We start from the raw sequence: 16,583 nt of genomic DNA, 5'->3' as shown, positions 1-16,583 counted from the left end.
TATATTTATTATCCTTTGACCTAGAGCATGTTTAGTATATAAAATCAATTATTTTTGAAAAGTTATTCTTATCGTAGAGCTTTTAGAAATTTAAAATAAATTGTCAATTCACAAGCAAGATCTTGAATTCGTATACTTCAACTCTACGGTTACTTCTACTTGGTGGATACCAGGTCGTAATCATTTTCTATCAATGATAATTAATCTACTAACCATATTATAATAATTAGAGGCATTTTAAACTGATAGAAATTTTGACCACTATCTAATAGATATTTGTTGCAAATGATGAAGTTATATTTGTAGTTTAATCAGAGTTAGATCAAACATTAGGTAAGTTAGACACTCTCCTAAGGTCCTCTATTTATCGATATTGTTTGATGATTCTCTGCAACGTCACTAACCATGTCCTCCTTGGTAACGCTGACAAAAATGTGTCGGTCATCATTAACGGTAATTTTATTGGTAATTTGTGCACTTATATAGGCCACATTATTAAACATTTATGTTGTCAAATTTTTATTTTTATTTTATTTATTTATTTATTTATTTTTGTTTGTAGTAATGGACTCGTTGAAAGCAATTGGAGAGAAAGAATGAAGAAAATTGGATAAAATGCAACTTTGGGATCAAACTCCACGTACTAGAAATTCAAGGATTAGTACACTCAATTAAATTTTATTCTTCGTGGAATAATACTCTTAACTCACTAAATCTATTACTTGTCAACGATCTCGAACATTTGCGAATTTCGCACGAATCTGAATCATCAGCTTTCATACCATCGTGATCACCAATAAATTTGGTTACTGGTCATTTACTCCATTAATTTTTTGGGAGATGCTATATGTACCAAATTATTTACCAAATGGATGATCGAATTGACAATTTCGCGCCCTTATTGGAGTGGACAGGCGCCCCTCCAATAGCGGGCACCACTTGTAAATTCGATCAAAAATTAGGTAAGATATTTGGTACAAGTAGATTAATTCTAATTTTTTTAATTGTGGTCCTCAAAAAGGCCTAGTTAGCAAGTTTTCTTAAAAGTCCCCAAATTGTTTGAGTAGCCTCTACATTCAATACAATTTACAGGTTAATTATGTGTTGCAATCAATCAATCAATCAATCCATAGCCATATAAACTATACTTTCTGTCGCACAATCACTTATTGTTGTCCTTCCTATGGTGATTCCTGTTCGAATGTGGTATGGTACATCGTATTGTATATCTCGAACATCATCATCATCATTATTATTATTATTTTTTTTTTTTGGTGACGGGGGAACTCGTAGCCGTTACCCTACGGGTGCATACTGAGTAAACCCTCGGACTAACGCAATAGTCTGCGAACCCCGCCAACCAGATAAACCGCACTAGACAAGTCCTGTGCGACAGGCTCAACCGAGAAAGTGTTGGTAGGGGGAATCGAACTCGTGATCAAAGGTTTTCGCGCTCACCTACTCCACCAACTTGACCGCCACATGAGGGGTTAGTCTCTTTGTTGTCCGGGACATTGTTGTGGGCCCTGTGGTTGTGTCATATTCAAACGTCTTATTGCATATACAACAGTAAATTTCCATTTTTTATTTTTACCCATTGCAGTACCAAAAGAAAGATGAGTAAATATAGAAGTGTATTGGAAACTAATTACAAGTAAAAGCTAGAATTAGAAAATAAACATAAGTGGCATAAGTAGAATAGTAAAAATGTGTTGGTGATCACTAAAGGTAATACTGGCAGTAATAAATCTTGATGATCAACATATTGATATCAGTCATAATCACAATATCTTCAATGATCACTAAAGACGTCTCATAGGTGATGAAAGATGATTTTTCGTCGGTATCTAAAGCACCATCGGTGGTTCACGAAACGTCACTGACAATATTGTCGTTGATAATCTCCGGTGAAGATGTGTCGATGATAATAGCTAATATTACTGTCAATAATTCCATCTGAATCTCGAACGCATTTTTTTTTTTATCAGAATCGTCAATTACCATACCATCAGGGATCACCAATGAAATTTTCATTAATGATCATTTGCTCCATTAATATTTTATTATTATCCTTGTAAAGACCATGTTAGTGATCTTGACTAAAGCCCACAAATTGTTTGAGTCACTTCTATAGTTAATTAAATAGAATACATTGTGAATGAAAGCATTAATTCACATAATAATTAATCAACTTCTAATTCTTATAATTTTCAATTATGAAAATTGATATATTTCCCCAATAAGGTCAAATTTGTTTTAGATGACAAGGTAAAACCAAATAATATTAATGAAGAGATGAATGTGAGATATTTAAAGTTCAATTTATTTAGAGCGTGCTAGGGTAAGCCTAAAAATACTAAATTTTTAGTCTCACATACATTTGGATTTACTTTTTCTAAGTTTCTAACTTCTAAATTAAGAATTTTTAATTTTTTAAAAGTAACATTGACCTTACTTTAATAGGTAAATTAATTTTAATTTTTACATAGAATAATACTATATGTAGTCGTTCACTACCGCAATCGTCTTACGTGGTATACATGTGACAATATTGATTTAATGCATAAGACAATAAAAATCAACCACATTAATCCATCAAATTACTAATCGCCATAGGTATGCTACATAGGGTGTCTGCAATAGTAAGCGACTATAAATAACATTTGTCTTCTTATTTAACATGCTTTTACTCAAAGTAAATGTACTTAGAAAGTTAATAAATGTACTTAAAAGTGAACTATCTAAGTTTAACCAAATATGTTATTTTCAGTTTACCATATCGAACATGTAGAAATTTTTTGAAGCTACTTTATTTACTTTTGTCTGATCTATCGTTCTAGCATATTTATTTTGAGCCCAAAATGGTGGAAATTTTTAAACAAACAAAGAGCAAGCCGGATCTCCCAAGCCAAACAAAATATTTCTAGGGATAGAAATAAATAAAGGACTGAAAGACGTAAGATTAATAAATGAATTGTCGTTTTACATTTATAAAAATGAGTGAAGTTTACAAATGAATTGTCGTTTTACATTTATGAAAATGAGTGAAGTGTGACGGTTCCATGTTTCAAGGTCTAATTATTATTTTGATTCACTCCCCCCGTAACCAACTCGAATTTATCTTCTTCTTTTTTGAACGATGTACAGCTAAGAATGTGTCAGCTCGGGATCATCTAGCTCAAACCCAGGATACATCAAAGCCTATACAAATTGTTTCACAGAATAGCTACAAATGTGAGACATGGGGGTGGGCTCTATATGTTTAAAATATTGTCCAAAAATACCACCCACCTTCTATGTTATGTGTATTCTATAGAAGTTTTGTGAACCAATTTTCTTTACTTGTAGACTCTCTACATCAATATGTGCGAAGAGGCAAGTTTTATTGGACTTGACTCTAAGACTTGCATGGCCAGCCCCAATTGTCTTTTTAATTTTATTTTTAATTTTCTAGAAACTTCAAAAAAGTCAATAGAAACTAAAAAAATTGAACATTCGCTTGCCCAAGAAGTCCCATGCCTTGTATTTTTCTAAACAAATCAAAGTAGGTCATGTTGAGCCATTAAGCAACATGCACAAAGGCGACGTGTCAAGGACCGCAGCTTTATTTAGCTCCTTGACACTATCGCAGCCGCACTTTGCCCAATTTCGACCGCACATTGTAAATATTTATCAAGTTTGAGTTACAATTTTCTTTTCATTGTAATAGTTATTTTAGTTGTAAAATAGTTCTGATATTAGTAAACGTTTATTATGATTCCTCGTCTTTTAAACGTCTACTCTTGTCACTTAGGTTTTTCTTCTGAATACTGTTATTGTGGTATTAGTCATTCAAAAATCTTTCAAGCTCATTGGTATCTGTTCTTTGCACCAGCAATTGTAATTTTCTGCATTTGTCAATTGTAATATTCAGTTTTCATCAATCAATGTTCAATTTACTTTCAATGTATTCAAATTCTCTATTGTAAGTTTTCTACAAAATTGTAATCAAATTTTCTTTCGTCTCAACGCAATCGAGAAAAGGCGGAAGGTAGTCTAGCGGAGCAGACTACTACCGCACGGTGTCCCTTTCTGTGCCAAGAAGAAAGGCACCCCGTGAAAGTTGGTATCAGAGCTACAGCTCACGACCCTCGATAAAAAAGCTATAGATTCAATTACATCCCACACCACTGAGGTGGGAGAGTCTCAAAAGAAGAGTACTACTAAACAGCGCCTGGATGTGCTTGATGAGACAACTACTAGATTGTGCTATGCCATGGACGGTCTTGAGGAAAAAGTCGAGATGGCAAAATCCGAGATTTGTCGATTACACATCCAACTTGATGAAAGCCAAAGGGCTTGCGCATCAATGACTGAAGCTACTACAATCATTCCTGATCTACAGGATGAAATGGAAGCATTGAGAGCTCAATTACGAGTACTCCAACTTGCAATGGGCAACAGGCAAGCTCTCGTACCTGAGTATGCTCCTAAACTCGGAATTCCTGAACCGTGTACCTACGGAGGGGCTCGTGATGCAAAAAAAGTCAAAAACTTCTTGTTTGACATGGAACAATACTTTCTCGCAGCTTCAATCAAAGACGAAGTTAGAAAGGTAACCATGTATCTGGGTGAAGATGCAAAACTATGGTGGTGAACCAAATATGCTGAAATGCAGGCCAACAGGGTCCGAATAGATTCTTTGGATCTCCTCAAAGAAGCGATCAGATCGCAATTTTTCCGAAAAAATATCGAGTATCAAACTCGACGGGCACTTCGAGACCTAAAACATACAGGCTCTATCAGAGAATATGTGAAAGTCTTTTCAGAGCATATGCTGAATATTCGAGATATGTCGAAAAATGATAAGCTCTTCACCTTTATGGAAGGGTTGAAACTGTTGACACACACGGAACTTCAGAGACAAAAGGTTACTGATTTGAGCACGGCCATAGGAGCCGTCGAATGTTTGAGCGACTACCAAACGGAATCCAGAAAAGATCGACCTTCGAGGAGTATCAAACAATTGGAGGTGGTAACAGACCTTATAGACTCAACTCGAACCCAAATAAGGGAGAACGTTACTCTCAGAATAAGGGAGGAACCTATCAAAACACCCGTGGCTTACAGAGAAATTATCATAATAACCGTCAAGAAAATTATAACGGCAGCAACAGTACCAACTGGAACAAAGGAAAAGCAACAGAGGGTTGAACTGATGCGACTCCCAAATTGATGTGCTTTTTATGCGAAGGACATCATTGGGTGTCGGAGTGATCTCAGAAACGGATGGTGAATGCATATTGTCAACTAACAAGTGGTAGGTCAAGTTCAAAGCAATAGGCCCCACAGGCTAGTTGCCATGGTGAGACCGACTTCGAATAGGATGAGGACGTAGTTGGGACATTTCCACATCGGTGCAACACACTGTCATATCGGGTTGCTAAAAAGGACAATGTCCCCTTGAAAGAGGCAAGGATGGAAGAAGCGAAGGCTCGAATTTGTAAGGTCAAAGGCTTAATGTACATTGATGTGAAGATCAACGGGAAGTCAATCGGGGCTATGGTGGATACCGGTGCTACCCACAACTATCTTTCATGTACCGAAGTAGAGGGACTCGAACTTGTTCTCGAAAAGGGTAGTGGGAAAGCCAAAGCAATCAACTCCATTGCTCAACCAATAGCTGGAGTGGCGAAATCAGTGTTGATCAAAGTAGGTCCCTTCGAGGGAAGGACAAATTTATCTGCAGTTCAGATGGATAATTTCAAGCTTATTCTAGTATTGGAATTTTTTCAAGATACTAAGACAATAGTGTTGTCGTATTTCGATTCGTTAATGATGATAGGTAATAAGCCGTGTGTCATCCCTACACAAGTTGGGAGGATCGGCGAGAAGAGTATCTCAACCATGTAATTTAGTAAGGGTTTCAAGAGAAATGAACATTTATTTGTGCACTCTTCGACTATAGGAGATCGAAGAGGCGACTGGTCCTATTCCAAAACCGTTAGAAGGCTTATTCGGGAATTTGAAGACATCATGCCGGACGAATTGCCAAAGAAATTACCACCAAAAAGGATGATTGATCATAAAATTAAACTTATTCCAGGTGTCAAACCTCCCGCCAGGGCACCATACGGTATGTCTAAGCCTGAGCTTGAAGAGATTAGGAAGCAATTGGGAGAAATGTTAGAGAATGGAATCATTGTGCCAGCGAAGTCACCATACGAAGCTCCTGTGTTGTTTCAGAAAAAGGCCGATGGTTCTCTTAGAATGTGCTGTGACTATCGAGCCTTGAACAATATCACTGTAAAGAATAGCTATCATATCCCACTGGTTGCAAATTGCTTCGATCGACTGAGTCGGGCAAAGTATTACACAAAAATTGATCTTAGTTCCAGATACTAGTAAGTTCAGATCAATGACGGAGATGAAACAAAGACTACGATGGTAACCAGATATGGAGCCTTTGAATTTAAAGTGATGCTCTTTGGTTTGACAAATGCTCCAACAACATTTTGTACTATGATGAATCAAGTACTTCATGGGTTCTTAGATGATTTTGTCGTGGTGTACTTGGACGACATAGTAATCTACAACGAGACATTGGAAGAACGTGTCCAACATGTGAGGCAAGTTTTTAATCGGCTACGAGAGAATGAACTCTATGCTAAATCGTCTAAATGCTCATTTGCTCAGAGATCTATTAGTTTCTTGGGTCACATCATTGAACAAGGTAAAATCTTCATGGATTTGAAGAAGGTTACATCCATCAAAGATTGGCAACCACCAAAAACAGTACATGATGTACGTTCATTTCTTGAGTTATGCAATTACTATCGAAAATTTGTGAAAGGCTACTCAAAAATTGCATTGTCATTTACCGAATTGATAAAGAAGGATAAGGATTCGGATTGGTCGTCCCAATGTCAAACTACTTTTGAAATGTTGAAGAAGTCCATGTGGACAAACCCGATTTTAGCCTTTTCGGATATGAGTAGACCATTTGAAGTTCATACAGATGCTTCAGATTTTGCACTTGGTAGAGTCCTTATGTAAGAAGGACATCCGGTAGCATATGAAAACTGGAAGTTAAACCAAACAGAACGTCGTTACTCGGCGCATGAAAAGGAATTGTTGGCAGTAGTCCAATGTCTCAGAGGATGGCGTCACTATTTTCTTGGGTCTCCATTTATTGTGAAGACAGATGACACTGCGGTTAGTCACTTCATGTCCCAACCAAAACTATCGAGCAAGCAAGCTTGTTGGCAAGAATTTCTTTCAGAGTTCAATTTTATACTAAAATATCGTCCCGGATCTAGTAATCATATTGCTAATGCTCTTAGTCGACAGGCCGATTTGGCAGCCATTTGCTCCGTGGTTGCTCTTTCAGAGAGCGCCGTCACCAAGAACACAAGAGACCAAATTCGGGCACTTATGGAGAAGGACCCGACTACTCAATATTTGGTCGACCTCATCAAGCAGGGTAAAACTCGACAGTTCTGGCTCGATGGAGAGTTAGTGAAGAGAAAAGGAGACCGCCTATATGTTCCTAAGGGCGGAGATTTGAGGAAATCACTAATTACGAAATGTCACGACACGATTTGGGCAGGGCATCACGGAGAGGAACGCACGTGTGCACTACTGCAACGTGCATACTACTGGCCTCAAATGCAGTGCGACATTGCAACATATGTAAAAACCTGTCTTATTTGTTAGCAAGATAAGTTAGATCATCAGAAAAATGCGGGCTTGCTGGAGCCCCTTTCCATCCCAACCCAGCCATTCGAAAGTGTATCGATGGACTACATTATTGAGTTGTCAAAAGTTGAGGGTTTTAGCACTATCATCATCATGGTGAACCGTCTATCAAAATACGTAACTTTCATTGCAGCACCTAAGTACGTATCCGCAGAAAAACAACTCATCTCTTCTTCAAACATATTGTCAAATACTGGGGATTGCCTAAAGATATCGTCAGTGATCGAGATCCTCGTTTCACTGGTATATTTTGGACCGAGTTGTTCAAACTTCTTGGTTCAATTTTGAGCATGAGTTCTAGTTTTCACCCACAATCTGACGGACAGGCGGAGCGTTTCATTTCTATGCTAGAAAAATATTTTCGGCACTTTATCTTTACTTCACAGAAAAACTGGGTAAAACTTTTGGATGCGGCTCAGATTTGCTTCAATGTCCAAAAGAGCTCTTCCACCAATAAGAATCATTTTGAGATTGTTACTGGCCAGCAATCGCTACTCCCTCATACAATGGATATCGAACGAAGTACCAAATCTCCTCAAGCGAAGAACTTTTCTCAAGAGTGGAAACGAAATATTGAAATTGCTCGGAGTTATCTTGGAAAAGCTCAAAAACGGTATAAAAAGTCTGCAGATCTAAAGCGTCGTTTCATTGAATTTAATATTGAAAATCTGGTAATGGTTAAACTTCCCGACAAAAATGTTTACAAACCAATAAGAGGGAAGGACTCAAGCTTGGCGCCAAAATACATTGGACCATTACCCATCGTGAAGAGGATTGGAAGAGTCGCATACAGAGTTGAACTCCCTTCATGGTGTAAAATCCACAAGGTCCTTCATGTTAGTGTACTGAAACCATACTTTGCAGATAAGGAGAACGCATCTAGAAATGAGTCAAAGCGACCTGTGTTTGAACTGAGGAAAGTTGGAAAGAAAGTTGCTGAAACTATTCTTGACCATCGAATCACTCGAGTTTCTAGAAAATATCATCAAGAGTACTTGGTTAAATGGATTGGATGCAACAGCGAGGAGAATACTTGGGAAAGAGAAAATGATCTTGGAGCCTTCAAACCATTAATTGAAACATATCATACATTGATGGCATCGAGAACGTCGCCAAAACAAATGGGGGAGAATGTCAAGGACCGCAGCTTTACTTAGCCCCTTGACACTATCATAGTCGTAGTTTGCCCAATTTCGACAGCACATTGTAAATATTAGTTCAAGTTTGAGTTGCAATTTTCTTTTCATTGTAATAGTTATTTCAGTTTTAAAATAACTCTGACATTAGTAAACGTTTATTATGATTCCTTGTCTTTTAAACGTCTATTCCTGTCATTTAGTTTTTCTTCCAAATGCTATTATAGGGGGTATTAGTCATTCAAAAATCTTTCAAACTCACTGGTGTCCGCCCCTATGCACTAGCAATTGTAATTTTCTGCTTTCGTCAATTGTAATATTCAATTTTTATCAATCAATTTTCAATTTACTTTCAATATATTCAAATTCTCCGTTGTAAGCTTTCTACAAAATTATAATCAAATTTTCTTTCATCCCGACGCGACCGAGAAAAGGCTGAAGGTAGTGTAGCGGAATAGACTACTACCGCACGGTGTCCCTTTCTGTGCCAAGAAGAAAGACATCCCGTGAAACGACGTCCCAAATCAAATAAGAAAAATAATACATCTTCGTCTATATAAAACTTTTTTAGCTTAATATCCGTCATCTAAGAAACTTTTTTAGCTTAATAACCATCATCTAATTGTACCAATTACACATTTCATTCCTTAATCGAGATTAAACAATAAAGTGAGGAGATTTTTACCGGCGACACATTCTAACAAGCTCAATTAACCCCCCCCCCCCCCCAACAAACCACCCAATGGCGACTTGGAAAAAAAGTGGAAAACTTAAAAGAAGCAAATCAAAATAAAGCTTTAATTTTGGCATGGTTAAAGATGAACCGTAAAGCGTCTCTTCAAGCTTTATTTTTGACACTTTTTAACCTTTGAGGCCAGGCCTAATAATTTGACTTACAGGTTCACCCCTTTTCCATTTATATAAGGAGTAGAAAAAGTTAAATTGGAAATCATTTGTATTGTTAGTTAGGTAAAAATAGTTTTGATCTTATCTATTCTTAATAAAATATATAAATATATTTTGATATGTTTAAACAATTTATTTTCCCTCCAATTTGGTATCTGATACTTAGCGCCCACGTTTGGCCTCCCTTTTTTTGGAAATGAAATGGATGGAATAGTGTTTTTTTTTAAAATGAGTGATTAAAAAAGAAGAAATTTTTTTCGATTTACGTATAATATTATTTTATGTAAAATTGTGTAGTTGAAAATAGGAGAGAGGAAAATGGAATGAAAATTAATGGGGCCAAACGGGGCTGAATAAAACAGAGTAATTAATTTTTCATCTATTGGAAGAAAAACATTTTACTAATGGACAATGGAGAAGGCAAGAAAATTTTACTAATTTTGAGTTTTGTGCGGGATAAGTTGTGAAGTGTGCAGATTAACTAGTGCTTACAAGGTACAAAATACTTCTTCTTGTATTTAACTTGTATGAATGTAACATATTTGATACATAAGATTAAATAATTAATTTGTTTTTAAATTAATTTATTTTTATTTTTTTGTTATGTACAGTATAACTATCTCATACGAACCTTTAGCGACGGACATGACCCCACACATGCATGATGAGCGTGCCTATGGTTATTATTTCTTTTCATGATTATGTTAGGAGATATTAGAGTAATCCTAAGCTTCATTTTCATTTTTTCACAATAGAAGGCATAAGAGAGGGAAATATTGAATAAACTTATTTTTTTTCAACCTTGTCTTAGATTGATTTATTTTTAGATAGATCGTGTCATCTGATTCATAGGTGTTTGTTAAGGTTGTCGTTGTCGAATTCTTAGCAAGATATCTTCTCACTTTTCTTGAATTTTACTAATCGTAATTTTTAAATTATAGGGCTTTCAAGTAATAATACTTTTAGGTAGACAAATTTTCGTGCAAGTAATAGTAAATTTAACTTAAATACTCAAGAGAACACAATTACATTTCTTGTATTAAAATTTAAAATCAACTAGAAGTACCCTATATCTACATATTAGCAATTCCCTACTGTTTGGTATAGATTTTTTAATTGATTTTTTGACCGTTAGAGATAAAATGGATCCTATCTGTAAGAGAAGAATTCAAAAATAATGACTAGAATGGTGAAATAACGATCAAAAAATTGATTTTAATTAGATTAAAATCTCTACCAAACATGCTCTCAATTATCTGTAAAAGCTCGGAAATATTAAAGTTTATTAATGTGTGCTGTACTTAAGTCATTAACGAGCAATTCAATTAGAGAAATAGAGGAATAAGAACGCACAACTAAATAAATTTAGAAGACTGCACCGTCAAAGATCCCTTATACATTATAATTGAGCATGGACCCTTTAAACGCTTGGTGGACGAAAGTTGATAGCAGTCAATGTTGGTTATTGGATTTAATCATCATAATAGAAAATTAATTTTCCTTTGAAGATTAAACCCGTTTGAATAAGAATGTTAGATCACCTTAAGTTTATTGGATGTTTTAAATTCTCACACATAAAGGGGAGCTGATAACTTTGAAGGGGCTTTTAATGGCCTAAACAGATGCTTCCTCCCTTAGATCTTCTCCTTTGTTTTCCTTTTGGTGCCTCCCTCTTTTTGGAAAATGAATGTGGCTAACCATAAAAGCATATAAAAATGTGCCCATAAAGGACATATTTATAATACTCAATTAGAGTTTGAAAATTTCACAAATTTCTTTGAATTTTATTGTAGCAGACCAATTAAGTCACACACCTTTATTGGAGCCAAGAGAAGGAACTAGCTAGACCCACATGACTCAAGCTTTAATAGATATTTCTAATTGGGTCAATTCTTGACCGATTAAGATTCATCAATTAATTCCGGCTCATTTTAGCAAAAATTGAAATTCCGCTCTCGAGTCAAGTGATAGTTATAGAAGCAAATTATGATCCAATAACAATATCTTATGATTATCGTTTCACAAGTCAACCCCTATTTGACCATCAAAATGTTGAAATTGACAAAATGACAATTTTGCCCTTCAACATGTATTGACATCTAAGTTTCATTTTAATAAGGTAAATTCGTTGTGATCAAATCACAATATAAGGTTTAACGATCTCATCATCTAACTACTGAGTTCAGGTTCAGTTTGCGTATGGTAAATACCTTAGAGTGACAATCGCCTCATCTCAATGATTAATTGATTCCATTATCGCAAATATATGCTCTCTAATTGTTTCGGCCCGATTCTCAAAGCATCGAGATTAATCTTTTTATTAAGACTTCACTCATTAGTACTTCAAAGAACTTGAACTAGCAATCAAAGGTATATTATTCGCTCAGAATTTAGGTGACTTGTTTGATAATCGAGTAGCGTTTAATTTCGAGCGGTCACAAATGAATCATCTACGCGGTCTCATTCAATGTACATTAAAAACACATTTTTGTTCTTATTCCAAAATCTAGAAAAATCTTAATAAAAACAATACAATCTTATCAACATAAAATGTCCAAAATGTCCAAAATGTCCAACTTTATGTACTGATTGTGAATGAAATATTTTTTATCACATCATGAATTGTGTCTTATTATACTCGAATCATCGAGTATACAGTTTGTGACATCATGAAACCTTAGATAATTGTTTCACATTGTAACACGCGATTAATCAAATATCAATTCATAATGTCGTTTTACAAAATACTATTCGAAGAAAAGGCATCAAACTAACAGTCAATCTTATAGACAGTGAATTTAGTATCTATATTTCTCAATAAATTTAAAACTCAATTGTGCTACACGTACATATTAATGGTTTATATATAAATAACATGGAGACAAATGATCGGGTCAAAAATTTTCAACTAAATAAAAAATAAAAATTTCACTCTCTTTTTGACAGGTAATCTATATGAATATCATAACGTAATTTCATTATGTACAAATAACATTATTCTTTAAAATCAACTACTTATATCTCCTTTTTTATAAGACCAAAATTGAAAATTAACTAAAAGTAAAACTAGAAAAAAGAAAGGTATATTCCAAAGATGCAATGATTTTGTCTGCTATTCTAGGAATTCATTAGTGTTCAATCTGATTAAATGCTGTTTGGAAAAATAATTCAGTGGATGAATCTCTCTTTTTTTTTTTTCTTTTTGTTTTTATAGTTTCATTATATATGAATTTTTACTAGTTTAACATAGATAATCCACATAGTAAGTGTATATACAGGTTAGGCCTAGCCAAAGATATTCAGGAAAAAAAAAATGAGATGAGAATTTTGATCGACCAACTAAAGCTTTATATTACTTTCTCTGTATTCATCTAACATTTTTATTAGTAACTTAAAAATTACTTTTTATTCACATAAAGTCAAACCGTAATTTCAACTCATGTTCAAAACTGTATATGTACAAACGTACAAATGAATCGTACAAAGCAAACGATCTACTTTTTTGTTAGAGAATAGGACTTTTTATTCATCATTTTATCCCTAGTGGAGGACAAAATCATTAGTGTTTGAAGATGAGGGTATTGGCATGTGAAACAATGCCTTTCAAGTCAAAAATTTTCACTTGATCATAACCCTCTAAAGTTGAGGCCATGCTAAAATCATAACTTAAAAGGGTACCAAACAAGAGCTAAGTTCAAATTTGAACGACACCTATACTTATGACTAAGAAATTCAAAATCTAAATTTTTACATAGCTCTTAACTTGCTTAAGAAAAATTTTCACTGCAACTAAACTTTCAAAGAATAATGATTATCTTTTTGTCGTTTTGATCCAAAAATAAGGAGTAAAAAATTCAAGCATTCTTGTTTGTAGGTATAATCTTTGACATATCATGATGAATGACTAGAAAATAAGTTCACTTTTTTGTGATTCAAAAGCTAAGAAGACAATTAAGGATCCATGCAATCTCTGAGCCCATAATCACACATTTGAAACATTCTCTTAAAAGATCAATATTTTTTGTCCCAAAAGAAAATAGAGTGGTTTTGAAAGGGCCCCACATTCATCATTACATGTCATATCCTATCATTTGTCTTAAAATAAAGTTGCTTTAAAGTATGAAGAGTTGTGTAAATCCCACCACCACTTATCTTTAAAGTATGTTAAGATATGATAAATAGACAAACAAATGATTTGGACCTTCTAAAGTGGATGAGAAAAGGAATAGAACCGAAATACATGAAGGGAAAGCAATCCAAATGCCCCGTCTTTGTGAAATTTTACTTGTGATATATAATTAGTGTAAATAAGAAATTTTTGATATATTTGTTAAATTGAATTCGATTAAAATAAATAAACCTATTGACAAATTGGATTCTTCGGTATATAATTTAGCGTAATGGAAATTAAAGATGTTTCAAATCAGGCTTATCATAGATAGGTTTTATAATTTTGAACTTGATTTATTTAGCTTTCAAACTAAATTTTAAGATAAAATTGTAGCCACGGCACCAAACATAATAGCGGACTTGACTCAAATCTTTCATTTGTGCACCCACGGTTACAAATTTTTCAAAAATTCTCGCTTGGAATCCAAATGGATGGTTTCCTTTAGTTTTTCTAGCGTTACCGCCACCGCCACTGTTGGTGGTTCTAGTGAATGAAAGTGGTAATGGTAGTGAGGAAAAAATGATGGCGAAGATGGCAGTCAGATGGTGGCGGTGGTACGAATGTTCACCGTACAACTTGTTCACCTTGTATATTTTTCTATTCTCAAATTGCATTTTTATGTCAAAAGCCGAACCTTATCTTGTGGACAATTGGGTTGTGTTGGCTGTGTATATGAGGTAGAGATGTTGTGGTGTGATGAAGGTGGAGGCAACGGAGGTGATGTTGGCTTTGGGTGGGTGCGATGGAGCTGTCTAGTAGTGGAGTGGGTGTGGTGAAGAAAAGTTATTTGGTTTTTTATTTTAGTTATTTTATTACAAAAAAATATAAAGTTACCCTTTTAACTTTTTAAAATTAGTTAAAATTATTGTCAAATCAATTATCTAGGCAACTAACAGTCAAACTAACAATTTTCATCTATTTGGACTCGAAGCGAGAATTTCTTAAAGGTTTGATATCATGAGTGACACAAATGAAATGTTTGGATCTAATCTGATATTAAATTAAAGGTTTAGTATTGTGACTGCAATTTTTTCAAATTTTAATATTAAGGTTGTATGATTCATCTTATCTTTATTTATTTTTTTCATCACATATAGAGTGAAATTAGGGATGGACAAAATGTCCAGACCAAACCAATACCAAACAAAACCAAGTGGTTCGGTTCAGTTCTATCAAAAAAATTAGTGATTTTACTTATTTGAACCGAGAACCATTTGATTTTGATTCTACTTCAGTTCTAGTTCAAAAACCACAACCAGAACCAAACTTAATATTTAATTTTATATATAATAATTAGTGGAGACACGAATTTTATATTCATTGGAGATAACTCATTAATTAAATACAGTTTATTAATCGATTTTGGTTCATTAGAGATAAACAATTTATTAGTTGTCTACACCCTAATTTTGTATTCAATTGAATTATTTCCCCTTCACTCCTTTTCAATTTACACAACGTCGCACATACTGATACCGCATTTCATCAAGTAAGTGGAGTGTCATTTAAGATCGAAAAATGAAATTGGCCAATTACTTAAAAAGGCTCTAAACTCTTTTTTTACATTGATTGTTTGATTAGTTATTTGTGTTCTTCACAAACAGAAGAAAACCCAATAAACTTTCATAAAATATTAAACAGTTAATATTGCTTGTAGAAGTGGACCGTAAAAAATTTGATAATTGATATTTTATTGTAGGAGTGTGCCTTCAAAACTATTGCAATTAATTTAGCGAATCATTGCTATTACTTATTAAACAATTCTTTGTATGAAAACGAAAATCAATTTGTATATTCAAATTATTAATATATTTTGTTTGTTAGTTATGACTTTCTTTTTATCTCAATAATTGAAATTTAAACTTCCTAAATGTTTCATATTTATTTTCTTATTTAAGTCTACATTACTAATTTATATGATGCAAATCTAAAATTTTACTAAATAAAATTAGCAACAAACCAAACCAAACCAAAATCAAACGATTCGGTTCAATTTGGTTTCATATCTTTAAAAAATTCATTTGGTTCCATCATCAAAAAAATCATTGATTCATGGTTCAGCTCTTTTGGAATCAGAACCATATAGAACCATGTCAACCCCGAAGTAAAATGGTATAAATCCTTGTGAAATGAAAAGAAACAAGTCAGCTGTTTAATCTTTTTCTTTTTTATTGAAAGGGAAGCAATGTTATTTGCAATCATTCACTACTGCAGTCGCTCTACGTGACATACGTGTGACAGTGATTTGACACATTAATATAATAATTTTTTATTATCTAATGCATCAAATCACTAATCACCACATGTATATCACGTAGGACGATTACAAATAATATTATTCTTGAAATAGTCCCTCATAAGTCCCAATGTTATGTTAAATGACATTTTGAGGCGTTTTCAACTACAATTTTGAAAGACTAGACTTTTGTGGAGATCCTGGCTTTTAATTACTGAACTTTCAATGATATCTCAATTAGGTTACTCAACTTTAATTTGCCAATTATCACAATCGGTACACTGAACTTCAATTTCGACTATATTAGTCCAAGTTATTACTTAACTCCCTCGACTAGCTCTCGTTTCTAGGTGAAAATGCCACCTAATCGTATCATGACTGGAGAAATTAGGGAGAA

The 16,583-nt window shown here is 34.2% G+C and overlaps 1 protein-coding gene across 1 annotated transcript; it reads left to right on the top strand.

Annotated features, from left to right (window-relative positions):
• The first annotated feature begins 6,504 nt into the window (after positions 1-6,504).
• Positions 6,505-14,444, top strand: LOC111403696. The gene is made up of 7 exons (XM_023032293.1): positions 6,505-7,018; positions 7,082-7,524; positions 7,696-7,980; positions 8,124-8,408; positions 8,565-8,834; positions 12,119-12,248; positions 14,284-14,444. Exons 1-7 carry the CDS (start codon positions 6,505-6,507, stop codon positions 14,442-14,444), a joined length of 2,088 nt encoding a protein of 695 aa, XP_022888061.1.
• The last annotated feature ends 2,139 nt before the right edge of the window (positions 14,445-16,583 follow it).

This window comes from Olea europaea, chromosome 1, assembly GCF_002742605.1.
Source record: "Olea europaea var. sylvestris chromosome 1, O_europaea_v1, whole genome shotgun sequence".
Classification (NCBI taxonomy): Eukaryota; Viridiplantae; Streptophyta; class Magnoliopsida; order Lamiales; family Oleaceae; genus Olea; species Olea europaea.
This window is presented reverse-complemented; position numbering and strand designations above follow the sequence as displayed.